Below are 27,902 nucleotides of genomic sequence, written 5' to 3'. Positions count from 1 at the left end.
TGTGTGATAATCTATTCTAACAGTACAATCCGTATTAAGCTTATGTACGTATATGCGTACTTTTTCAGGGAGCCGTTACTACACATTCCCTGGCACACCACTGGGCAGATGGGACACTAGTTCTGGGAGTGGTCAGGAATAATGAGGATGGCTGAGTTTGGAGACCTAGGTCAATATAAACTATGCTTTAGGGGAAAGACAAGTTTAGCAGAGAGAACACAGGAGGGGGCCAGTGCCCACCCTACCCTCTTCTCCCAAAGCTCTGCAAAATGAGGAGGTTGGACCAGATCAGTGTTTTTAAGTTTTTTTGACTACAAGTCAAATATACATTATAGCCATGACCCAGTTCAGATACATGTAGGCAAAACAAATTTTCATAAAACAATACCATTAATATGATCTCTGGTAACTTTAATTCAATTCAATTCTATTCATTTTGTTCTTTTCCATCCCATTTTGTAAAATGCTGGCCGTCAACACGAAATTAATTTTACAACCCACTAATGGGTGTCAACCAGCTGCTTGGAAAAAAAAAGACTTGACTATGAGGTGACTGCTAGGGTAGGGGCTGTGCACCCCTGAAGGCCTCTGACGCCTGACACCTTCAGCAAGTATTGGTCTTCGCACTGCAGGGTTCCTGAATACCAGGCCTTGTTCTGATGGATAGACAGCAGGTAAGGTCATTTGGAAACTCTTTAGCTCAGGCCCTATCACTTGTCTGGAACTGTTGCACCAGCCTCTTTGCTCATCCCCCTGAGGCCGGAGTCACCTGGAAAGGACACTCCACCCTCCCCCAGACTTAGCCTGCGGTGCTCTCTGGTGCTTATCACTTCTGCTTCCTGCTACAGGTGCATTTTTCATGCTTAATCTCTCACTTTCAGACTGGGCTTTTCATCAGCAAGAAACATGCTTCATTCCACTTTGAACTCCTACCATCCCCCACCCCAGCCCACCCCCAGCTTCTGACTAGGGACAAGGTACATAACAAATCCAAGCAAGTGCTGAATGAATGAGTGAAGAAGGGAGAAGGAAGGGGAGGAAGGTGGGCGGGAAAGAGGGAAACATCTGTGTACTCTGCGTGCTGGTCAAGCACACGGCTGAGCTGCACCCTGTCCACACCCGTGATGTGAGACACTCCGGTCCACCCCTGGCCACGGACTCACAGACTCCTGCCTGGTCACTCAAAGGCTCTGGAACCCAAGGCCATGGGCGGTTTGAATGCCCCCAGGACCTGCCTCCAGCCCCCCACACATGGGCAGCCACGAAGCCTCATCTGGGCACCTCCAGTGGTGGGAATCCTCCAAGTCGCCCCTTCCATCTCACCGAGTAAGGGGGCCCAGAGGGAAAAGTGCTGGACCTGGGAGTGAGCCCCACTCCACCAATCATTAGCTGTGTGCCCGTAGAGGGGCCCTGCCCCTCTCTGGGCCTTACTCTTCTCATCCTGAAAATGGATCTAATACTCCCTTACAGGCTGCCGTGAGGATTAGATACAATGAGAGTCCAGTGCTCAGTCAGTATTGATCTTTCCCATCCATTCCCTGCTTTTGGACCAAAGAAAAGGATTTTCTTTCATTGGGTTGAAAGGGGACTCTCACTGGCTGTTTCTGCCTCCTCAGATGCCAGACCCCATCTGCTCCTCTGCCCCTGGAGCATCTGGGGTCAGCCCTCTCCAGACTGAGCGCCTCCCCAACCCCAATCCAGTGCACGTCATGGGCAGCTGGCCTGGCATCCCTGGCCTCCTGCTAGGTGAGGGGGTGTCCGGGACTCCCCTGCCCTGGGCCCCTGACCACACAGTGGACTGAAGTCCTTCAGCTGGTTAACCAGTAGCCAGAGCGCTGCACATACCTGGCCCTGTGACCAGTGTCCTGCTCCACACTGCAGGCAGGGGGGCCCAGAGCACCCTTGCCCAGAGTGGCCCCGCTGTCCTCCAGAGCCACCAGCTTCCTCTGAGGCGCTCACATAAAGCTGCCTGGCCAGGAAAACCCATTTTGAGGCCACCCAGCTCTGCTGCTAAGTGCTGTGGCTCCTTAGGCTCAGGGGGCCCCGTGGTCTCAGTTCAGTCACTTGTAAACTGAGAAGGTTGGACTGCTTGGGACTCAGCCCACAGTTATAGCAGCCATCCCACGGTGTGGAAAAGTCTTTTCATGCGTCTGTGTCCCCCACTGGATGGGGAGATCCTAGGGGGCAGGGAACTTCCTCATTCTTCTCATGTGCACAGCTCCTGGCCCAACATGTGGCAACAGCAGGTGCCCACTAACGTTTCCTAAACGGATGGATGGAAAGCTAATGTTTCTCAAGGGCCTACTGTGCACCAAGCTATACCTTAAGGGTTATGCTTTTATTAACTAATTTCAGCTTCACAACAGGCCTGTGAGAGGTACTATCATCACCCCATTTTACAGATGAGAAAACTGAGGCACCAGAAGATGAGGAAACTCGTCCAAGCTCACCCAGCCAGTGAGCAGTGGAGTCAGAACTTGAACCCTGGCAACGTGGATGATCACGTAAGTAATTGCCAGCTGTCACCCTCCATGACTCTTCAATGAATTTTTCTGTTCCTACGGCCAGGGCAGTGTGAGTTCTTTCGGCACAAAGACGTGAGAATTGTGGGGGCTTGTGAAGATTTGAGAGTGGATGTGTGTGCAGGTCATTGGTGCACGCACAGCTTTAAGAACGGTGTGGGGGAAAGCAAACTCCCTCTCAAGATGAAATCCATGAGGAAATGACAGGCTGTCTGAGGAGGGGAGTGGGCAGGGGTGTCCAGGGGACTGCCCATGTGTTGACAATTGTTGGAGCTGGGTGATGGGAATAGGGGGTTCTTTATATTATTCTCTCCTCTCTTGTATAAATATGTACACATCCATAATAAAAAGTTTAAAATAAAATAAAGTCCACGACTATCACAAAACCCACATAGGCTGCCACCTTCCTGACAGTCCCTTCTGTTTTCTTCCCACCTCCTCCATCCCCCTCAGGCTTGCCTCTGACAGCCTTCCCAGAAAGTTCCATGTGTCTTTCTGTGCTTCTCTCTCTTATTGCCTATTGGTTTGTCCCTGTCTGTCACTTTCAGTGACTCTCTGAGAATCAGGGGAAGTTCTATAATGAAACACACACTGATACCCTTTTTTGATTCCATTTTTTCCCCAGGGCCTCTGTCTTCTCTGTGTGTCCAAATCTGTTTTCTGCTTCTTTGCCTTGACTACTCCCATCCATTTGGACCTTGCTTTACAGGTAGGAATTCTCGGCTCTGGTTGGTAACCTCCACCAGACAGTGTGTATAGGTGGGTTTTCATGCCTATGTGGGTCCTCAGATCTGCCCAGAGGAAAAGCCTGGGATTTGGAGTCAGAGACCTTGCGACCCGGGGTGAATCATTTCTCCTCCTGAAGTTTTGGTTGCTTCATCTGTAGAATGGGTGTGATCTACTTCCCTAGATCATTAGAGAATGGATATGAATGGTGCTTTGTTAACTGGGAAGCACCATGCTTGCTGGTTCTCAGGCCTGCTTCCACCTTCCCTACAACTCCCTCCCACAGACGCTATTCCACGAGGTGGGAGTGGAGGATTCCAAGCAGCAGCCCGGCCCCCAGCAGACCCTGGGGCCCCTCCCGGGGGAGGGGGGGCGGACACTGGCGTTACGGAGAGACACAGGAGCCACAGTATCAAAGAGCTGGACACCCTGGCTGGGTGCCTTGGCTCCACCTCCACCTGGTTAACTGACTCAAATAGCTGCTAAAATCTTTTTGGTAACTTGAAATCTTAAAGTTTTGCTAAGCTAAGTTAAATAATGGAATCTCACTAAATATCTAGATCATTTCCAAATAAGATGAAACAGTGAAACATTAACTACTGAACATAGGTTTACTGACTCTTATCTTCTTATTACAGAGAAACTAAAGATATTTGGGTCTATTAGTAAATGTATTTTGTGCCACACTGAAAGACTGTACTATGAAAAAGTGTATGCTTCAAAATTATGAAATGTATTCATAAATTTGCCAGTCTACGGAATTCTGGTGTAACAGTTCACAATTGCTCACTTCTTAGTTTTCACTAGAAGTTAAGGTTGTTAAGGGTTAAGAATTCTAATTAATATATGTAATTAAAGCTACCAGAAATAATATGGGAAACAACTCTGTATGCAAGAAAAGTAAGATATATTTTTACCTAAGAAAAGATATGATGTATGGAGATGCATTTCTGTTGAAGGAAATGAAAGTGATTTTGTCCTAAAGTAAAGCTGGTTATTTCAGAATGGGAAGGTGGAAAATAAAGGATAAACTAAATGTATATAGAAAGTTGAAGGGGGAGAGAAAGAGAATTTTACATTGTGTAATCAAGCTGGCTAAAATTGAATTGTTATTATAAGGGTATTTAAAATAAGCCTTAATATCAATAGTGTACTTATATAAAACTGGAACTTGATTTTCTTTCATCTGTTAAAAGGACAAAGTTCTATTGGACTATTTGGTCTTCTCCTGATAAGAGGTTGTGAAAGGTTTTTCTTTACCTCTTAAGTTATCTGCCTAGAAAGCAAAGATTCAGTGTTTTATCAAAATAATTTCCTGTGCTTCATGTTGTCTTAATAAGGTCTTTGATTATTTAACAGAACTGAATCATCTCAATATTAAAAGAGATAAGTTTTGCTCACAACTGTGTAACAATCTCTATTTACCTTTAAAATCTTTTATTGTCGCTTTGGTTAAATAGACAACTATGTATTGTTTCATAGTGTGATTCTTATTTAGTCAAGTGTCCAAACTTTTTGATATTTTTGACAAACTTCGCCAAATCAAACTCTAACTAAAGTCTTTTTGACATGGAGGTAATATTGGGATTTTCCAGAGGGCCCCTGAAACATCTCAAAAGATTTTTTCTCCTTAAAAACAGAGAGATAGAGGTTTACTGATATGTTAAATTACATGGGAAGCATTGTCAAATAAGACGTAATACTAAGCCTTCTTTATGTTGTATTTGTATAGGTATATAAGCATTCCAGAAATTGTATGAAATTCCTAAAATTCTGAAACGTCTGGTATAATGTTAATCAGTCATAATTCTAGTAATTACCTTAATAATAACTAGAATGTTGTCTGTTACAGAGATAACCAAATTTCTTTGTCAATCGCATTGTAATGAACTCTAATCAGATCTTTAACCATGGCCATTTTTAAGTCTTTGTCATTTACAGAAGTTACTGTTTTACTCTGATGCTTTTGCAGAAGTGTTTGCAAGTGTCTTTCATCTTCAAGGAGATTCATGGAAAGGACTCTGGCAAGCACAGATTTCTGATAACTTTAAGATCATAAAACTGAACTGAGTAAGAATCTCCAGAACTGATGAAAAAACTGGATTCAAGCAGAACAAAAATTAATAACAGACTGAACGAACTGATGAGGATGATTATAATTTTTATGACTTTTTTTCTGAAACACTGTTGGTTCTTTAATGTTTTGTTTCTCCAGATTAAGTTCTTTAATATTAAGGAAACTTTTTCTCTTAAGCTACCTATGACTTAGAGCAATTTGATAAAGTGTACCTTCGTGAATAAGGATGAAACAATTACTTTTTCTCCCTACCTGATCCCTCCAGAATTTGGAAACTTAGTGAATGTTCTTTATGACAAAATATTTATTTGCCTAAGTTAATAAGAATCTATTCTTCTTGTAACAGGACACAATTGGAAACATTTGTTATATTATCAAAGCTTTGGTTGGAATGTCAGATTTGAGAAGATTCATAGAATCAGATATGACAAGACAGTTTTAAATAATTAAGGCTGAGTTTATAGAGTCAATAAATCCCCTTGGAAAAACAGACTGGTACCTTGCTTTCAGGGTTCCTGAGAGTCTTACCAGGTTAGTAAGGAAAGTCTCTTCCTGGCAGGTACAGGATACTTGGGGGACCTCAAGAAGAGAGGAATCAACCCAAATCTATAAGCATTAAGGCAAAGTCTTATGGAAAGTCTTTGGCTTGGCTTCCTGACCTCTAGATGCTTTTAAAAGTTCAATCTGAAATTCCTTACGAAAAGCCAGCAAAGAATATTTAAAAGACCCTACATGGTCAATTGCTATTCTTGCTGCGCTTGCACAAATAATCGGGTCAAGTTTATTGAAACTAGACCTATTTTGTGAACAAATTATTCTTCATTTGGCTATCTTTGATAGAAATAAGGGTGATTTTAGAAAAATTATGTTTCAGTAGAAACTATAATACACACTTGTAGATAAGATTCTAGTTCTGTTAATTGTCTCTGAGGTTTTGTTTTCTACCCGTAAACTGGACTGGATCCTGAATTCTAGTTTCCTCAAATATCTGGCTACAAATCTCCAAACTAATGTTTCCAATTTTCTCCCACCTTTTTGACTTGGAATCACTAAAAACAAAAGCTGCCCTTTTCCCTGAAACCCTGCAAACTGAATGTGAATGGCTTGATATAAACTTCAGAGAAATCACCATAACAGCTCATGTTTAGACATCGTTTGTGCCTGTTGCTTTGTGGGCCACTCAGAAAGTATAACTGAACACCTGATGACATCATCAGAGACACTCAAACTGCAAAAGATGTTTCAACCCTAACATACAGAAAATCTTCTTGACTGGCTGCCTCCTGGGCTCAGAAAGTGGTTTAGAGTCTTCTCCAACCATTAAGCTTTGGTTTTCTTCTGTTTCCACAGAAATGCCTCTCAATAAATACCTGACCACTGGCACTATCTAGGCCTAACTCTGGGAGCACACCTGCAAGACCACCTCCTGAAATGAGACACAACTGTTTAACTAAACTGACCTATTCTCACTACTGAGACAGGTTCAGTGAGATATGGAGCAATTTGTCAACTCAGCTTCTGGACTGTGAAACTTGTTTGAAGTTTCAAAGGTGGGATGAAGGGGGGCAGAATTTGTCACCCCAAGATACGCCTCTTCAGCATAAGGATTATTTTAAGATGGTTATTTTCAAGAAACTGCAGACATAGGGGAAGCTCTGAAAATGGAGATTTTGTAGGAGACATTTACATGTATGGGGGAAATCTCTTGTTTGTAAGGGTGTCTTCCTCACTGTACCAGGAATGGTAGATAAGGTAGACAAGGTAAGATGACCTTATCTCTAGAAACTCGTATCAATGTAGAAAACAATTATTTAAATCTGCATAATGACCTTACCCTTGTTTACTGTGCTTTTCCTGATAACCTCCTATACCTAACTCCTCAACCCCAACATTTTCTTTTGTCTTTAGCTGAAGATGGTATTTAGGGTGACAGCTTTAGCCATTTGGGGGAGTTACTCTATCTTCCTGGGTATCTCCCATGTATACAGGAGGCATACATGTTATTAAATTTGTTTTTCTCCTGTTAATCTTTTTATTACAGGGGTGTCTCAGTCAAGAACCTAGAAGGGTAGAGGGAAAATTATTTTTCCTTCCCCACAATAACATCCCTTGACAATCCAAACAGAGAACACTATGACACCAGGAAGTGATGGCTCTAATTTTTGTTCTATTTGTGAGCAGCCTTTTTAGTTCTGGGATCATTTAAAATGAAGTGTTTAAGTTTATATGTTTGAGTGAGAACGCTTCTAGATGGGACTGTACAGCTCTCAAAGTCCTTTCACATTCTTTTCTCAGATGATCTTCACAAAGCTGTGGGTTAGGTAGGACAGGGGTTATTACACCTGATTAATAGATGAGGCAACCAAGGTTTTAAGATCTGCTAGAAACTACAGAGCCAGGACTCAAGCCCAGGTCCTCTAACACCATATCTGTGCTCTTCCCACTCCACTCTGTGGCTCTAAACTGAAGACGAACAGAAATCTATTCACTGACCCATCGTTCCTTCCTCTGTGCCAGCTGCCTACAATTTAGGTAAACCATGCCCTCCTCCCGGTTCCATGAATCACCATAGCAAAGAAGACAGTTGCCAGGTTTTGCAAAAAACTAAAAATAGAACTACCATATGACCCAGCAATTCCACTCCTGGGTATATATCAGAAAAATAACAAAAACACTAATTTGAAAAGATACATGCACCCCAATGTTCATAGCAGCACTATGCACAATAGCTAAGATACGGAAGCAACCTAAGTGTCCATCAACAGATGAATGGATTAAGAAGATGTGGAGGAGGATTAACCAAGATGGCGGAGTAGAAGGACGTGCACTCACTCCCTCTTGCGAGAGCTCCAGAATCACAACTGGCTGCTGGACAATCATTGACAGGAAGACCCTGGACTTCACCAAGGAGGATACCCCATGTCCAAGGACAGAGGAGAAGCCACAGTGAGACGGTAGGAGGGGCGCAATCAGAGTAAAATCAAATCCCATAACTGCTGGGTGGATGACTCACAGACTGGCGAACACTTATACCACAGAAGTCCACCCACTGGAGTGAAGGTTCTGAGCCCCACGTCAGGCTTCCCAACCTGGGGGTCCGGCAACGGGAGGAGGAATTCCTAGAGAATCAGACTTTGAAGTCTAGTGGGAAGTGATTGCAGGACTGTGACAGGACTGGGGGAAACAGAGACCCCACTCTTGGAGGGCACACACAAAGTAATGTGTGCATCGGGACCCAGGGGAAGGAGCAGTGACCCTGGGGGAGACTGAACCAGACGTACCTGCTGGTGTTGGGGGGTCTCCTGCCGAGGCAAGTGGTGGCTCTGTTTCACCGTGGGGATAAGGACACTGGCAGCAGAGGTCCTGGGAAGTTCTCCTTGGCGTGAGCCCTCCCAGAGTCTGCCATTAACCCCACCAAAGAGCACGGGTAGGCTCCAGTGTTGGGTTGCCTCAGGCAAAACAACCAACAGGGAGGGAACCCAGCCCCACCCATCAACAGTCAAGTGGATTAAGGTTTTACTGAGCTCTGACCGCCACAGCAACAGGGAGGGAACCCAGCCCCACCCATCAACAGTCAAGAGGATTAAGGTTTTACTGAGCTCTGACCGCCACAGCAACAGTCAGCTCTACCCACCACCAGAGCCTCCCATCAAGCCTCTTAGATAGCCTCAACCACCAGAGGGCAGACAACAGAAGCAAGAAAAACTACAATCCTGCAGCCTGTGGTCCAAAAACCACAGTTACAGAAAGACAGAGAAGATGAAAAGGCAGAGGGCTATGTACCAGATGAAGGAACAAGAAAAAACCCCAGAAAAACAACTAAATGAAGTGGAGATAGGCAACCTTCCAGAAAAAGAATTCAGAATAATGATAGTGAAGATGATCCAGGACCTCGGAATAAGAATGGAGGCAAAGATTGAGAAGATGCAAGAAATGATTAACAAAGACCTAGAAGAATTAAAGAACAAACAAACAGAGATGACCAATACAATAACTGAAATGAAAACTACACTAGAAGGAATCAATAGCAGAATAACTGAGGCAGAAGAACGGATAAGTGACCTGGAAGACAGAATGGTGGAATTCACTGCTGCAGAACAGACTAAAGAAAAAAGAATGAAAAGAAATGAAGACAGCCTAAGAGACCTCTGGGACAACATTAAACGCAACAACATTCGCATTATAGGGGTCCCAGAAGGAGAAGAGAGAGAGAAAGGACTAGAGAAAATATTTGAAGAGATTATAGTCGAAAACTTCCCTAACATGGGAAAGGAAATAGCCACCCAAGTCCAGGAAGCGCAGAGAGTCCCATACAGAATAAACCCAAGGAGAAACACGCCGAGACACATAGTAATCAAAGTGGCAAAAATTAAAGACAAAGAAAAATTACTGAAAGCAGCAAGGGAAAAACGACAAATAACATACAAGGGAACTCCCATAAGGTTAACAGCTGATTTCTCAGCAGAAACTCTGCAAGCCAGAAGGGAGTGGCATGATATACTTAAAGTGATGAAAGGGAAGAACCTACAACCAAGATTACTCTACCCGGCAAGGATCTCATTCAGATTCGATGGAGAAATCAAAAGCTTTACAGACAAGCAAAAGCTAAGAGAATTCAGCACCACCAAACCAGCTCTACAACAAATGCTAAAGGAACTTCTCTAAGTGGGAAACACAAGAGAAGAAAAGGACCTACAAAAACAAACCCAAAACAATTAAGAAAATGGTCATAGGAACATACATATCGATAATTACCTTAAACGTGAATGGATTAAATGCCCCAACCAAAAGACATAGACTGGCTGAATGGATACAAAAACAAGACCCATATATATGCTGTCTACAAGAGACCCACTTCAGACCTAGGGACACATACAGACTGAAAGTGAGGGGATGGAAAAAGATATTCCATGCAAATGGAAATCAAAAGAAAGCTGGAGTAGCTATACTCATATCAGATAAAATAGACTTTAAAATAAAGAATGTTACAAGAGACAAGGAAGGACACTACATAATGATCCAGGGATCAATCCAAGAAGAAGATATAACAATTATAAATATATATGCACCCAACATAGGAGCACCTCAATACATAAGGCAACTGCTAACAGCTATAAAAGAGGAAATCGACAGTAACACAATAATAGTGGGGGACTTTAACACCTCACTTACACCAATGGACAGATCATCCAAAATGAAAATAAATAAGGAAACACAAGCTTTAAATGACACAATAGACCAGATAGATTTAATTGATATATATAGGACATTCCATCCAAAAACGGCAGATTACACGTTCTTCTCAAGTGCGCACGGAACATTCTCCAGGATAGATCACATCTTGGGTCACAAATCAAGCCTCAGTAAATTTAAGAAAATTGAAATCATATCAAGCATCTTTTCTGACCACAACGCTATGAGATTAGAAATGAATTACAGGGAAAAAAACGTAAAAAAGACAAACACATGGAGGCTAAACAATACGTTACTAAATAACCAAGAGATCACTGAAGAAATCAAACAGGAAATAAAAAAATACCTAGAGACAAATGACAATGAAAACACGACGACCCAAAACCTATGGGATGCAGCAAAAGCGGTTCTAAGAGGGAAGTTTATAGCTATACAAGCCTACCTAAAGAAACAAGAAAAATCTCAAGTAAACAATCTAACCTTACACCTAAAGAAACTAGAGAAAGAAGAACAAACAAAACCCAAAGTTAGCAGAAGGAAAGAAATCATAAAGATCAGAGCAGAAATAAATGAAATAGAAACAAAGAAAACAATAGCAAAGATCAATAAAACTAAAAGTTGGTTCTTTGAGAAGATAAACAAAATTGATAAGCCATTAGCCAGACTCATCAAGAAAAAGAGGGAGAGGACTCAAATCAGTAAAATCAGAAACGAAAAAGGAGAAGTTACAACAGACACCGCAGAAATACAAAACATCCTAAGAGACTACTACAAGCAACTTTATGCCAATAAAATGGACAACCTGGAAGAAATGGACAAATTCTTAGAAAGGTATAACCTTCCAAGACTGAATAAGGAAGAAACAGAAAATATCAACAGACCAATCACAAGTAATGAAATTGAAACTGTGATTAAAAATCTTCCAACAAACAAAAGTCCAGGACCAGATGGCTTCACAGGTGAATTCTATCAAACATTTAGAGAAGAGCTAACACCCATCCTTCTCAAACTCTTCCAAAAAATTGCAGAAGAAGGAACACTCCCAAACTCATTCTATGAGGCCACCATCGCCCTGATACCAAAACCAGACAAAGACACTACAAAAAAAGAAAATTACAGACCAATATCACTGATGAATATAGATGCAAAAATCCTCAACAAAATACTAGCAAACAGAATCCAACAACACATTAAAAGGATCATACACCACGATCAAGTGGGATTTATCCCAGGGATGCAAGGATTCTTCAATATACGCAAATCAATCAATGTGATACACCATATTAACAAATTGAAGAATAAAAACCATATGATCATCTCAATAGATGCAGAAAAAGCTTTTGACAAAATTCAACACCCATTTCTGATAAAAACTCTCCAGAAAGTGGGCATAGAGGGAACCTACCTCAACATAATAAAGGCCATATATGACAAACCCACAGCAAACATCATTCTCAATGGTGAAAAACTGAAAGCATTTCCTCTAAGATCAGGAACGAGACAAGGATGTCCACTCTCACCACTATTATTCAACATAGTTCTGGAAGTCCTAGCCACGGCAATCAGAGAAGAAAAAGAAATAAAAGGAATACAAATTGGAAAAGAAGAAGTAAAACTGTCACTGTTTGCGGATGACATGATACTATACATAGAGAATCCTAAAACTGCCACCAGAAAACTGCTAGAGCTAATTAATGAATATGGTAAAGTTGCAGGTTACAAAATTAATGCACAGAAATCTCTTGCATTCCTATACACTAATGATGAAAAATCTGAAAGAGAAATTATGGAAACACTCCCATTTACCATTGCAACAAAAAAAAATAAAATACCTAGGAATAAACCTACCTAGGGAGACAAAAGACCTGTATGCAGAAAACTATAAGACACTGATGAAAGAAATTAAAGATGATACAAATAGATGGAGAGATATACCATGTTCTTGGATTGGAAGAATCAACATTGTGAAAATGAGTATACTACCCAAAGCAATCTACAGATTCAATGCAATCCCTATCAAATTACCAATGGCATTTTTTACGGAGCTAGAACAAATCATCTTAAAATTTGTATGGAGACACAAAAGACCCCGAATAGCCAAAGCAGTCTTGAGGCAAAAAAATGGAGCTGGAGGAATCAGACTCCCTGACTTCAGACTATACTACAAAGCTACAGTAATCAAGACAATATGGTACTGGCACAAAAACAGAAACATAGATCAATGGAACAAGATAGAAAGCCCAGAGATTAACCCACGCACCTATGGTCAACTAATCTATGACAAAGGAGGCAAAGATATACAATGGAGAAAAGACAGTCTCTTCAATAAGTGGTGCTGGGAAAACTGGACAGCTACATGTAAAAGAATGAAATTAGAATACTCCCTAACACCATACACAAAAATAAACTCAAAATGGATTAGAGACCTAAATATAAGACTGGACACTATAAAACTCTTAGAGGAAAACATAGGAAGAACACTCTTTGACATAAATCACAGCAAGATCTTTTTTGATCCACCTCCTAGAGTAATGGAAATAAAAACAAAAATAAACAAGTGGGACCTAATGAAACTACAAAGCTTTTGCACAGCAAAGGAAACCATAAACAAGACAAAAAGACAACCCTCAGAATGGGAGAAAATATTTGCAAATGAATCAACTGACAAAGGATTAATCTCCAAAATATATAAACAGCTCATTCAGCTCAATATCAAAGAAACAAACACCCCAATCCAAAAATGGGCAGAAGACCTAAATAGACATTTCTCCAAAGAAGACATACAGACAGCCACGAAGCACATGAAAAGATGCTCAACATCACTAATTATTAGAGAAATGCAAATCAAAACTACAATGAGGTATCACCTCACTCCTGTTAGAATGGGCATCATCAGAAAATCTACAAACAACAAATGCTGGAGAGGGTGTGGAGAAAAGGGAACCCTCTTGCACTGTTGGTGGGAATGTAAATTGATACAGCCACTATGGAGAACAATATGGAGGTTCCTTAAAAAACTAAAAATAGAATTACCATATGACCCAGCAATCCCACTACTGGGCATATACCCAGAGAAAACCGTAATTCAAAAGGACACATGCACCCGAATGTTCATTGCAGCACTATTTACAATAGCCAGGTCATGGAAGCAACCTAAATGCCCATCAACAGACGAATGGATAAAGAAGTTGTGGTACATATATACAATGGAATATTACTCAGCCATAAAAAGGAACGAAATTGAGTCATTTGTTGAGACGTGGATGGATCTAGAGACTGTCATACAGAGTGAAGTAAGTCAGAAAGAGAAAAACAAATATCGTATATTAATGCATGTATGTGGAACCTAGAAAAATGGTACAGATGAGCCAGTTTGCAGGGCAGAAGTTGAGACACAGATGTAGAGAATGGACATATGGACACCAAGGGGGGAAAACTGCGGTGAGGTGGGGATGGTGGTGTGCTGAATTGGGTGATTGGGATTGACATGTATACACTGATGTGTATAAAACTGATGCCTAATAAGAACCTGCAGTATAAAAAAACAAACAAAACAACTAATACTAAACTCTCATTGGGTTATTTGTATGGAAATATGTTAATATAAATGTTTCAGACATTACATGAAATTTCTAAAAATGTTATATTTGTATTTGTATGGAAATATGTATGGAAATATGTTAATATAAATGTTTCAGACATTACATGAAATTTCTAAAAATCTTATATTTGTATTTGTATGGAAATATGTATGGAACTATGTTAATATAAATGTTTCAGACATTACAGGAAACTTCTAAAAATCTTATATGTTCTGGTATAAGGTTATAAGTAATAATCCTAGTTATTACTTTAAAATGTATATCTCAGAAATAACTAATTTTCTTGTCAACTGCATTATTATGAACTTTCATCAAATCTTTAACCATGGTCATTTTTAAGTCTTCTGTCATTTACAGACAGTTCTGGGTGTACTCTGATGATTTTGCAAGTATGTTCCTATAAAAGGGTTTCATCTTCAAGAAATTCATGGAAAAGACTCTGACAAGTACAGGTTTCTGGTAACTGACTGTACTGCTGAACTGAATGAATAAGCATTTTCAAAACTCTAATGAAAAACTGATGAACTCATAAAAGTGCTAACAAAAGATCAAGATGAAAAAAAAAAATTAATTACATGGGACTGAGTGAACTGATGAGGATGAGTATAATTTTTGTGACTTTCTGTCTGAATTAAAAAAAAATATCCCACAAGGACTCAGAGGCAAAGAATATACAAATCAATTTTCACTGCAAAGTAAAGGAGCTGTTACAGTGGAGGATTACTGGACTGAATGTCAATATTATGACATAGTATGAGTGTGTTTCATGTTTGGTAATTGCAATCATTGTTGCTTTTGTTGTGGTCATCCATGTACAATGCTTGGTGTCAGTCTATTTATCTCTTGTAAAAATAAAATACAGTGTGTGTGTGTGGAAAAAAAAAAAAACCAGTAGAAATTTGACTATACCACTGTTTCTAACCAGCTATTTTTAAATTATTAGAAGATAATCTTGTGAGCTTGAGGTAAATACAGCTGTGAACTCAGCAGCATGCACCATCTGGAGGCATTTGACTTAAGCAATTTTTCAAATGCATAGTATATTCAACTCTATATTGTTCCTTTGAAGCTGAACAGTCACATACAAACTGACCCTTTTTTTAAACTGCAACTACAAAAGCTCATTCACTTTGTAGAAACAAGACATGAGAAACAGGATCTAATTGTTCATCTTTAGAACCAAGTGATTATTTCTACTCTTTACTGGCAAAAATATTTTAGCTTTATAAAAGGATCCCCCATACTTACCTACCATATTCTTAAAACTTCACAAGTAATTTCTGATTAATCCTCTAAAATTAAAATGTTTTCTTCTTTCTAAAGTGATTCACATCCATTACTACCTCATTTTATCACAAAAACCTGAGTACAACTGTCATATGAATCATCATAAAATCCTACGTACAGAACACAACTGCCATTAACCTCTTAATGCATCAACCAGCTAATGCCATTAACCTGCAGCCTCTTCCAGCTTCCATCATTCCTTCTCTCGCTACCAAACTTCTCAACATTTCCTTACCAACTGCAAACTAGCTTCCACCATCACTGGCCATCCTCCACCTCCTGGGCTGCTCTGCTCAACAAATTCTCAGGGGTTCCACTGACTCCTGATTAAGTCAATGGCACTTTTTCATAGTGTTTTCTCAGTTCTCATTCTCTAGTCCAAAACCTAGAACATGTGATTCTACTGTCACCCCCTTACTTTGAAGCACCCTCTACCCTGTATTCTCTTTATATTGCTTTACCTTTCAGACCGCTTTCTCTCAAATCATTCTTCCATTTCCTCCTCTTGTCATAATACTGGCTGTTCTTTCCCAATAACTTGATGCTCAGCATTACCTCAGCACTGGCTCCTCCTATGTGAGATTCAGTGAGGGCCCTTTGGTGTCATAAACAAGTCTCAAAGCTGGCTGGGCCACGGGTGTGTGGAGGAAGGCCAGGGGAAGCCCTTTCACAAAGGTCACCTCTAATAGGATGAGAGGGGGGTCAAGGAAAGAACAGAGGTCAGGCTCTGGCTTGGAATCCTGGCCTCCCCACTCACCACCCGTGGGCCTTGGTCAAGTTGCTTAACTCCTCTAAGTCTTGGGCTTCCTCACTGGCACCCCAGAGGCATTTAGACCTGCAAGGATTAAATAATTCACGCAAAGACAGAACAATATTAAGGAAATGAAGTCTTCCATAATCCCATCATCCAGAGATTAGCACTATTAACATTTGGTATATTTCTTTCTAATCTTTTCCCTTAGCCTCTGTGAGTAAATGTGGGTGTGCACATAATTGGAATCATACTGCATAAACAGTTTGGCATCTACAGTTTTTTTTTCTGAGCTTTACATTATATTTTTATATCATGATGACTTTTAGTGGTTGCATAATATTTCCTTTTACGGATGGACCATGATTTAACATTTCCCTTCTACTACTGGGTGCTTAAACTGACAAATCACTATGTTTAATTTCTTTTTTGTTCCATTTTTGTTTTCCTTTCCCAGAAAAAAGTCTCTTCCTCCCTCTCTATTCCACCTGTGAGTCAAAAATTGTTAACAATGGCTAATAAATCATCAAATAGTGTGAGAAACACATTTTCATCAAGGAAGAAGAAAATAATGACTTAGAGAGTAAACATCCCATATTAAACTAAAAATCACTGGCATGCCCTGAAGTTATCTTTGGAAGTTTTGTGAATCATCATGTTCTTTTAAATTTGTCTGGTCTTCCTTCATTGGGATGTAAGTGCTGTGAGGACAGGGACTTCATCTTTTTTGTATCTTCAGCAACTGAAACAGTATCTAGAGCATAACCACTGCTCGCTATATTAAGTACTAGCTGCCATTATCTGCCAGGCACTTTCCTAAGCATTTTGCACACCCTCTGAGGTAGATTCATCATTTTTCCCACAAAGAGGCTAATAAATAACTTACCCCAGGTCTCACAGTGAGTGAGTGGTAGAACTAAGGATAGAATACAGTCTAGCTATTTACCACCAACTTATAATGAATAAATTGATTACTTATACCAGCAGAGCCTCCATGTGATAGCATTAAAAACTGAACATGCTTTATTTTCCCGCTAATTAAATTTTAACATTTTGTTTTACTATTTTTCATTACAAACAGATATGTCAACTAAATCGAGAATTAAAAAGATTGTGGAGGGCAAGGCTACAACCCTAATCACCATCAATATATGGAATTTTAAAATATGGTCCTATAAATAAAAAAGAAATACATACTAATGAACTTTTGAAATAACCTGTTTGGATCTAGGATACTTACTATACTTCTTTCTATTTTTCTGTAGATTCATCATTCTCTGCTGCCAATCTAAATGACCTGATTTCTTTTAATTAAAGAAAACATTTTTATACAAAAAAAAAAAAAAAAAAAGAAGATGTGGAACATATGTACAATGGAATACTATTCAGCCATAAAAAGAACAAAATTTTGCCATTTGCCACAACATGGATGGATTTGGAGGGTATTCACTTAAAAATTGTGAATCATTGTACACCTGTAACTAATACTGTACCTCAACTATACATCAATTAAAATTTTAATTAAAAAAAAGGGGGAACTCCCTGGCGGTACAGTGGTTAGGACTCGGTGCTCTCACTGGCAGGGGTCCAGGTTCAATCCCTGGTCAGGGCATGGCCAAAAAAAAAAAAGAAGAAGAAGAATACAGTTGCCAGGAACATACAGTTGTCCAGCATGACTTGTCTCAAGCCTGACCCTGATAACTCACCTTGCGTTTGAGGAAAGCATCTTGGTAGAAAAGCACTGCCTGCAGCGCTGGTGAGCAATCTGCTTCTCTGGATTGTTCTTTGGGCTTCTCTTGCCTCTTGGTGATGACTGCTTCTGATGTTCTGACGTTCTGCCCAGTTCCCTTCACAGAGCCCAAAAATAAAACCTCGGCTAAAGGCAAACATCCAGTCAAATATTTACCAGAGAAATGACAGCAAGTGGGTGGCCTCCTTCCTTGTTTGGGAACACTACTGGCTATTCTTCTGCTCTACTGCCCTTCCCGTGCTTTTTCATGCAAAAGCAGGAACTGCCCTCCTAGTTCCTCTCTCCAAGACTCTTGCTGTCTCTTTTAGCCCTCACTGGCTGTGGGCACTGGCTCCTTGAGCTACCGGAGCTCTGCCCAGAAGCTGAGGCCTCTTCGGCTAGCTGTAAGAATTATTACAGGCAATAAAGCAGGACTCTGCCTCAAGGCAATAAACTAGGAAACTAGCACCACTGGCTCCAAGATTCTCCTTGGAAACAAGACAATTTGCTGGGAGAAGTGGCTGGAGAAAAGTTCAAAACTGAACCCCACCCACGTGGCAAAACCGGGGCTAGCTGTCCACAAGGAATTCCTGCTCCCTTGCCGTAAAGTGAAGCTGTTGCTGGCAAGGACCTGCCCAGCCAGGGGGCATACTCCCCAGCCCACCAAGGAGTCTAGGAATAAACACGGGATCAAGGCTACCAATGGGATGTGAGCAGAAGTGATGTGTGTTACTTCTGGGCTAAGACAGTTAAGAAGCAAGTGTGTTTTTTCTACCCTCTCCTTCCGCACCTGCTGGTTTAGGATTCAAAGGCCCAAAAGGAATGGGATGGGAAGGAGCCTGAGTCCCTGAATCACCATGTAGAGGAAGCTGTCCTCTACACCAACTGTCCATAAGCAAGAAATAAAGGTCTATTGTAATAAGCCAGTGAAGTGCCAGCTTATTTGTTACAGAAGCTAGTGTTGCCCTAGCTAACATAGCACAGAGTGTGGAGGACTTGTGAGCATCATATGGTCCAAGTTCTTGATTTTAAGGGTAAGAAGACAGAGGCTTAAGGAAGGGAAGTACACGAAGAGGACCAGCCTTAGAAAGCCTGCCATGTCCACAGAGCTGTGCCAAGGCTGTGAGCATCCACGCTGGTGCCATGCGATTGTGTGCCCCAGAGCACTGCTCACTGGACCAAAGCTGAGGGCCTGACCCAAGGGCAGCCAGTCACGAACCATATCAATCTGCCATCTGTGATGGACATTCTGCCCAACAGGCCATCTCTTTCCGGAGTCTGACCTTGAGACACAGAACAAGAACTAAACACTCATCAGTGGGACCGAGAACCAAATAACACCCAGGGAGATGCAGGAAGCTAAGGAATGGTCAAGTCCTGATCAGGGCAGAGCGTGACTCTTGCTGCTGAGAAGTGTGTTAAGATTTCCCAGTTACCAGAATGGCCCATGGATTCTAAATGGCCACCCTGTTCCCAAATGATCATCCAGAGCCAAATGGGAACTAGACCCCAGGTGCTCTTATCTGTTGATTCACTGCATCCATCAGCTGCCAGGCCAGTTAATGGCAACATCACACTCTTATCACCCCTGAGTTGTCTGTGGCTCCTCCCCTTCTCTCACCTCATTCGTTCTGCCTCGTGGTGGCTCTTATCCACCCCTTGGATGTCAGAGGGCTCATTCCTCTTTCCCCTTCTGCCAGCCTGGAGTTGGTGTTCAGAATGGTGGCGCCGCAACATGGAAAGAGCCTGGGTCCCTGAATCAACACCTGGGGAGACTAGGAATAGCCATTTGAGAGTTTACACAAATAAGGAATAAACTTCTATTATGTAAGAGCCATTATATGCTTTGGAGTTTGTTTGTCAGAGCAGCTAGTCCTTATCCTAATCAATACAACTTCCTTTCCATTCACACTGCTACTGCCGCAGTTGCAGCCCTCACCACCTCCTGCCTGGACCAGCACGAGTGCTAACAGCCCTGCAGCCTCCAGTCTCCATGCCTAGTACAGACAAGCATCTCCCTAAAGCACAGCTCAGACTTGCCAAACATCCTCCATGGTCTGCTCTCCCAACCCTGGCTTTCCAAACCCTCCAAGAAGTTGCTTCAACCCTCTTTTCCAGCCTCATCTCCACTGGTTTCCATCTATATTTTTTACAAAGTTGTTTATCCATCCCTAAACATGGCCTTTCATGTTACTCTGGCTCTTTAGGGAACAAGGAACAGAGATCCACTCAAGTTGCCTGGAGTTAAAGGGGTTTCCAATTCCTCCCCTGCAAGGGCTGGGGCCCAACCGGGGAAGGTGTTGGAGACTGAAGCCACTCTTGGGAAAGGTTCCTCCCCTCTGTGGCCAAGTGGTCTTTCTCTTGTCTCTCTCCTTTTTTGGCCTTTTTCTTCAATCTTCCCTCTCTCTGACTCAACCCCTTTGCTTCCTTAGGGTTTCTGCTCTCTTGGGGCTTTAACTCACCACCATCCTGACTTTAGTTCATAGTATCCTTTCAACCTCTGCCTCCAAAGTCCACTGGCTCCTTCCCAGGGTTCCCCAGTTCTAACTGCTAAGAGAAAAGATCTGCCCCAGTTCATCTTTTTCCCAGGTGGTCACAGCCAGTCTATGCCTTCCTGTCTTTGACTCAGTCCTACACCCCTTGTATAAGTTTGCTAGGACCCCCATAACAAAATACCACGTATTGGGTGGTTTAAATCAGAACTTTATTTTCTCACAGTTCCAGAAGATGGAAGTCCAAGATCAAGGTGTCTGCAGGTGTGGTTTCTCCTGAGGCCTCTCCTTGACTTACAGAGGGCTGCCCTCTTGCTGTGTCCTCACATGGCCTTTCCTCTGGGCACCTGCACCCTAGCATCTCTATGTCCTAATCTCTTCTTATAAGGACACCAGTCAGATTGCATCAGGCTGCCCCAGTGGCCTTGTTGTAACTTAATTACCTCTTAAAGGCCCCGTCTTCCAATAAAGTCACATTCTAAGGTACTGGAGGTTAGGGCTTCAACATATGAATTTGGGAGGGGACACAATTCAGTCCAAAACACCCCTGGTCTAATCAGCTCTGATGGAGCGGGAGGGGGTCCTGAAGGCAGTGAATAGGCACCGTAACCGACAATTCAGGCCATCTGTGTTCGCCCACCTTGATCCCTTTACTCCTGCCTAGAACAGCGCCTCCCAGCTGCTTGTCACCATGGTTTTTTGTTCATTAAGTCCCACCTCAAGCATAATATCTGGCATAATATCCTGGTCACCATGGTGTAATCTTACTCCTCTTGGCTTGGCCTACATCTCTTTTATGGCACATATTTAGGCCTTCTTTATTTGTCCATTTAGCACATATTTGTGGAGAAGCAGCCTGGGGCAGTGGTACAGAGTGTGGACTTGGGGGCCAACTCCACCATTTACCAGCTGTAATTCTGGCCACGTTATGTTGTTAACCCCTCTGATCCTCGGTTTTATCTGAGACAAGCTATACCTACTTCATGACAGATGAGGTTGAAATGAGCTAATATAAGATGCTCAGGAGGGTGCCTGACACACAGCAAGCCCTCAACGAACATGAGCAATTAGAGGGCGCCTGCTCCCTGCCGAGTGCCAGCTGGAATGTGGAGCAGACGGTCACATCCCGGTTAATTGTGCCCAAGTCCCAGTCCCCCTGTTAGATCACGGTAGCTTGGAAGCCAGGACTAGACCTGATTCACCATGATGTCTGGGAGACAGGGGAGGCCCCACAAATGCTTGTTTTCAAAATTGAAAATGATGAAAGAAAAACGAAAAAGACAGAGAAATATGAGGATCAGTACAACATAACTCTCTTACTGGACACCTGCAAACAAAGAAACACCGTCAATGTGTTTCCTCTGAAACCAGGCCCTCTGCTTCCCAGAAGAAGCAGTTCTCAGTACATCCATGCCGCATCATTCAGAGAAAAGAATTGTAAAGCTCTCCTCCTTCAGGCACGTGGAGATGCCATCTCTTCTGTGAGTGCCCATCTGCCAGGTGCTTCCTGGCTCCATTGCTCAGGCTTCAAATGGATATTTTAAATTCTCGGATTCTCCTGGTTACTTCCGTCACAATTCTACAATTCCTCTCTTCACACCATTAAGGAAGAGTCACTATTGAATTGCCACTGACTGCCCAGGGGAGTTAGGAAGACAGCCATGTTAAAGTGGAAGAAAAGCCAAAACTCTTGTTCTAAAATGCTTAAGTTCAGCACAGTTTCAGTCACAGTAATAAGGAACCATTTCTAAGTGGCTACCATGCTCCAGACGTGGCCTCTTTGAACCTGGAGACAACCCTGTGTAATCCATTTCAATATCCCCCTCATGCTTTCACATGTTAGTGTCGAGTCTAAATGCAGAACTTGACATGCGTCTGTAGGACAGTTCAACATTTGATTTCTCTCTGCCATTCTAACCTCTGCAAGCCTTTTTGAATATTGCTTCTTCTATCCAATGTACATTAATTCCTTTTTGAAGTACTGGGGCATTTGAACACTTTCGCTGAGTTCATCCAGGTTATTGATAAAAACATTTAATAGAACAGAGCCCTAAGCACTCCGCTAGAGACCTCTTTCCGGGAGCCATGTAATGGTGCTGCAGTTGGCAGAATGTGAGGAAAGAGATGACTACACAAGAACCCAGGTTAGGAAGACTTACTCTATTTAAGCCCTGTGTTTATCAGGGTCCAGGGTTCTGGTGACATGACAGAAGGAAATTCAGCAGTGCATCACAAAGGCCATGCTTGTTTCCCGAGTGTTGGGAGCTTATCACAGGACAGCCTCTATTTATTCTATAGACATATGGCTTAATTATTTAATTTAGAAAAAAAGAACCAAAATATCTGGAAGACCTAGGGCAGGGCAATTTCTTCCTTAAGTAATATCAATGGGTATGACCCTTGACTAGGGACAATATTTCTCACTTTGAAAAAGAATGAAACTACTATCCTGTATTCCCATCCTGTCCCTCCTCTGTCACAAACAGGCCTGGCTCCCTCTGCTGGCAGAAGAAAGACAAACTCCTTCTTTGGGAGAATGTTCAGTGACCTTTGTGACCTGGCCCCAATTTATCTTCCCAGACTAGACTCAGCTCTGGAGAAGTCCACAAGACATCTGACCGACCTCTCAGGTGCCACCCACCTCCCCTTCCCTGACCTCACCCATTCATTCAGGTCCCAAAATTTACAAAGTACCTGTGTACTGAGAAGTATGGTAGTCCCTGAGGGTAGATGCCCTGGAGACACACCTTGTGCCCTCTTCCCAGGTCAGCCAAGACCCTGGCTTAAATACAGTGTCCTCCCTGGGGAGGGTTTCGGTGCTTTGCAGTTTATCACAGGCGGAGTGCAGAGAACGAGGGAAGCGATTACTGCAGCAATAGGCAGGCTGGACAAACTGCTGGGATGGGGCTGCCTGGGGACAGAGAGGAGCAGCAGATCAGATTCTGCAAAGGCCATTTCTGGCACTGGGAGGGGGACCCATTGTAACTGGAGACCAACCATGCACAGGAAAAGGGGCCCTGGCCTGGGACACCCACCTGAAGGACTCTGATTTTGAGCGAGTCCCTTCCTACCCTGGGCTGCAGTCGCCCCCTCTGTAAAGTGAGGATGTCAGAGGTGGTCTCTAAAGACCCTTGCTCCCTACCTGACCCAGCTCAGATGTCACCTCTGTGAAGCCTTCCCACATCTTCTCACCAACCCCACTGCTTCAGGTAGACTCACACCTCTGAGCATTCGGTGATCGTCTGTATGCATTTTTGTCCTCCCCTTAAACCGAGGGCACCTTATCCCAGCACTTTGGCTCGTTTGAATTATTAGGAAATACTATAGTATATTGAACTAAGGAATGAGGAAGTCATTTCTAGATCTGTAATCCCTGTATTGTCCACAAGGTGGCAGTCTGCACAGGTGGCTGCATTTTGGTGGAAGCCCTGGGAAAAGATGCTGAAGGGAAGAACGGAGAAGTAGGAAGGACTCTCCTCAAAGACTTATCCTCTGGCTCCTCGATGGGCATGTGCTGTCCCTCCCCCTCCACCTTTAAAGTGTCAGTTTCAGACAACAATGCAGGCCCTGAGCTATAGGGGCCAAGCCTGGATATTCCACATTTCCAAGCTTCTCAAGCTGGCTGGGCAAGGCTGGTGATCTGGCCCTCACTGCCCTCTCTGGCCTCCTGCGCCTCTGCCCCTCCCACCCCCATCCCCACGAGCTCTCTCCTCCCTCCTGACTATGCCTTGTTCTCTCTGGTCTTCATGCTTTCGGACATTCTGTGCCCTCTCTCCACTGTCCTTCCAGGCAGCACCTACTGGCTCTTCAAGACCCAGCTGAGTGTTGGAAGGATGTGGAGAAAAGGGAACCCTCATACACTGTTAGTGGAAATGTAAATTGGTGCAGCCACTTTGGAAAACAGTATGGAGTTTTCTCAAAAAACTAAACATAGAAGTACCGTATGACGCAGCAATTCCACTCCTGTATATATATATATCTAAAAAAAACAAAAACACTAATTCAAAAAGATACATGCACCCAGTGTTCATAGCAGCATTATTTACAATTGGCAAGATATGGAAGCCACCTAAGTGTCCATCAACAGATGAATGGATAAAGAAGATGTGGTATATATACATACAATGGAATACTACTCAGCCATAAAAAAAAGAATGAAATCTTTGCAGCAACATGGATGGACTTGGAGGGCACTATGCTAAGGGAAATAAGTCGGGCAGAGAAAGACAAATACTGTATGATATCACTTATATACACTTTAAAAAATACAATAAACTAGTGAATATAACAAAAAAGAGGTAGACACACAGATGTAGAGAACAAACTAGTGGCTACCAGTGGGGAGAGGGGAGGGGGCAGGGACAATACAGAGGTGGGGGAGTAAGAGGTACAAACTATTAGGTTTAAAATACGCTACAAGAATATATTGTACAGGGACTTTCCTGGTGGTCCAGTGGTAAAGAATCTGCCTTCCAATGCAGGGGATGTTGGTTTGATCCCTGATCGGGGAACTAAGATCCCACATGCTGCAGGGCAACTAAGCCCGCATGCCACAACTACTGAGCTCACACGCTTCAATGAGAGAGGCTGTGCACCACAACCACAGAACCCATGCGCCCTGGAGCTGGTGCACCACAACTAGAGAGAGAAAACCTGCACGCCACAACTAGAGAGAAGCCCACGCCACAATGAAAGATCCCCCACGCCTCAGTGAAGACCCCTAGTGCCACAACTAAAACCTGACGCAGCCAAAAAACTAAAGAAAAGTAAATAAATAATAAAATAAAAAAAGAAGTCTATCTAAAAAAAGAAAAGAAAAAAGAATATATTGTACAGCACAGGGAATATCGCAAACATTTTGTAAAAATTGTAAATGGAGTGTAACCTTTAAAACTTGTATTGGGTTGGCCAAAAATTCGTTTGAGTTTTTCCGTAAGATATTATTAATATTAAATATTAACATTAAAAAAAAGACCCAGTTGAGGAAGCATCTTTTCCAGAAAACCTCCTTGACTCTCTTTTCCCCCGAGCACTGTTCTGTAGAAGCGTTTATTGCACTGAAATTGCTTCCTATCTGCCTTGCCTTCTTAAAAGCCTGGCTTGCTCTTCCATCCCCGCCCCCTCTGCCCTGCACAGGCCTGGCGGGCAGGGGTTAGGCCCTCTGAGAGCTTGCTGAATGAAGAATGAAACAATGAATCTAGGAATTAGGGATGAGCTATAGTAAGATCAATGGAGAAACTCCCCCTCCCCAACAGGGGAGTCATTTGAGAATAAGAAAAAAACCTTATTTTTCTGTTGACCCTGGTTCAGGAAGGGACCAAATGCTCCTTAGCACCATAAAGGCACATTATTACTTTGAAAGGAGCTGGGCCAAATGTTCATTAAAGGAGGCCAACGCTTTCCTCACGTGAGACTAGGCTGTGCTGCTTTCTAAGAATGAATGCTCCCTTTGGCAAGGTGACTCCTCTTTCAATTATTTATACAGAAACTGATGGCAGCTGTTTTACTCTCCTGGCAGAAAAGGTAAGTTCCAGGGGCTTCCTGCCTCTAACAGGAGACCTTACTCCATGTGTCACAGAACTGATGTTGGGATTCTGCCAGTTGCCAGGTGTGTCTAGTCGATTCAGTACCTGGAGAAGTAAGCACAGGTGGGTTCACTGTGATTGGAACGTGGGCCCTGACTGCTGTAAGCCCCCATGTTGACTGTGGGCTACAGTGGACCACTCTAGTAAATGATCACAGGTCCCTCTGGAGGGGGCTTAGATGAAGATTTCTAGAATCTGTACAGAGTTCTTCAAGGGGGCACGGCCTCCTCTTCCAACAAGGGGCTCCGTGTCTAGATGAAGTTTGAACCTGGTTAAGACCATGGCTTGAGATTGGTGCAAGATGGCAGAGTAGAAGGACATGCTCTCACTCCCTCTTTCGAGAACACCGGAATCACAACTAACTGCTGAACAATCATCAATAGGAAGACACTGGAACTCACCAAAAAAGATACCCCACATGCAAAGACAAAGGAGAAGCTGCAATGAGATGGTAGGAGGGGCACAATCACAATAAAATCAAATCCCATAACTGCTGGGTGGGTGACTCACAAACTGGAGAACACTTATACCACAGAAGTCCACCCACTGGAGTGAAGGTTCTGAGCCCCATGTCAGGCTTCCGAACCTGGGGGTCCGGCAACAGGAGGAGGAATTCCTAGAGATTCAGACTTTGAAGTCTAGCGGGATTTGATTGCAGGACTTCGACAGGACTGGGGGAAACAGAGACTCCACTCTTGGAGGGCAAAGACAAAGTAGTGTGTACATCGGGACCCAGGGGAAGGAGCAGTGACCCTGGGGGAGACTGAACCAGACCTACTTGCTAGTGTAGGAGGCCTCTCCTGCAGAGGCGGGGGGTGGCTGTGCCTCACCTTGAGGACAAGGACACTGGCAGCAGAAGTTCTGGGAAGTACTCCCTGGCGTGAGCTCACCCAGAGTCTGCCATTAGCCCCACCAAAGAGCCCAGGTAGGCTCCAGTGTTGGGTCGCCTCAGGCCAAACAACCAACAGGGAGGGAACCCAGCCACACCCATCAGCAGACAAGCAGATTAAAGTTTTACTGAGCTCTTCCCACCAGAGCAACAGCCAGCTCTACCCACCACCAGTCCCTCCCATCAGGAAACTTGCACAAGCCTCTTAGGTAGCCTCATCCACCAGAGGTCAGACAGCAGAAGCAAGAAGAACTACAATCCTGCAGCCTGTGGAACAAAAACCACATTCACAGAAAGATAGACAAGATGAAAAGGCAGAGGGCTATGTCCCAGATGAAGGAACAAGACAAAAACCCCAGAAAAACAGCTAAATGAAGTGGAGATAGGCAACCTTCCAGAAAAAGAATTCAGAATGATGATAGTGAAGATGATCCAGGACCTTGGAAAAAGAATGGAGGCAAAGATCGAGAAGATGCAAGAAATGTTTAACAAAGACCTAGAAGAATTAAAGAACAAACAAACAGAGATGAACAATACAATAACTGAAATGAAAACTACACTAGAAGGAATCAATAGCAGAATAACTGAGGCAGAAGAACGGATAAGTGACCTGGAAGACAGAATGGTGAAATTCACTCCTGCGGAACAGAATAAAGAAAAAAGAATGAAAAGAAATGAAGACAGCCTAAGAGACCTCTGGGACAACATTAAACGCAACAACATTCGCATTATAGGGTCCCAGAAGGAGAAGAGAGAAAGAAAGGACCAGAGAAAATATTTGAAGAGATTATAGTCAAAAACTTCCCTAACATGGGAAAGGAAATAGCCACCCAAGTGCAGGAAGCGCAGTGAGTCCCATACAGGATAAACCCAAGGAGAAACATACCGAGACACATAGTAATCAAATTGGCAAAAATTAAAGACAAAGAAAAATTATTGAAAGCAGCAAGGGAAAAACGACTAATAACATACAAGGGAACTCCCATAAGGTTAACAGCTGATTTCTCAGCAGAAACTCTACAAGCAAGAAGGGAGTGGCATGATATACT

General features: G+C 42.7%; 1 protein-coding gene across 2 annotated transcripts in view; it reads right to left on the bottom strand.

The window, feature by feature from the left end:
- LOC130708465 (stimulated by retinoic acid gene 6 protein-like) overlaps positions 1 to 17,972 on the bottom strand; it is a 72,160-nt gene extending 54,188 nt beyond the window's left edge. For both annotated transcript variants that reach the window (XM_057548947.1, XM_057548948.1), the window contains exon 1: positions 17,865 to 17,972. In XM_057548947.1, the coding sequence (XP_057404930.1) occupies positions 17,865 to 17,884 (20 nt within the window). In that variant the 5' untranslated portion in view covers positions 17,885 to 17,972. The remainder of the gene's footprint in view (positions 1 to 17,864) is intronic.
- Positions 17,973 to 27,902: the final 9,930 nt, after the last annotated feature.

The sequence above is a fragment of the Balaenoptera acutorostrata genome, chromosome 6, assembly GCF_949987535.1.
Source record: "Balaenoptera acutorostrata chromosome 6, mBalAcu1.1, whole genome shotgun sequence".
NCBI lineage: Eukaryota > Metazoa > Chordata > Mammalia > Artiodactyla > Balaenopteridae > Balaenoptera > Balaenoptera acutorostrata.
Note: the sequence above shows the minus strand (reverse complement) of the source record. Positions and strands in the feature narration are given on the sequence as shown.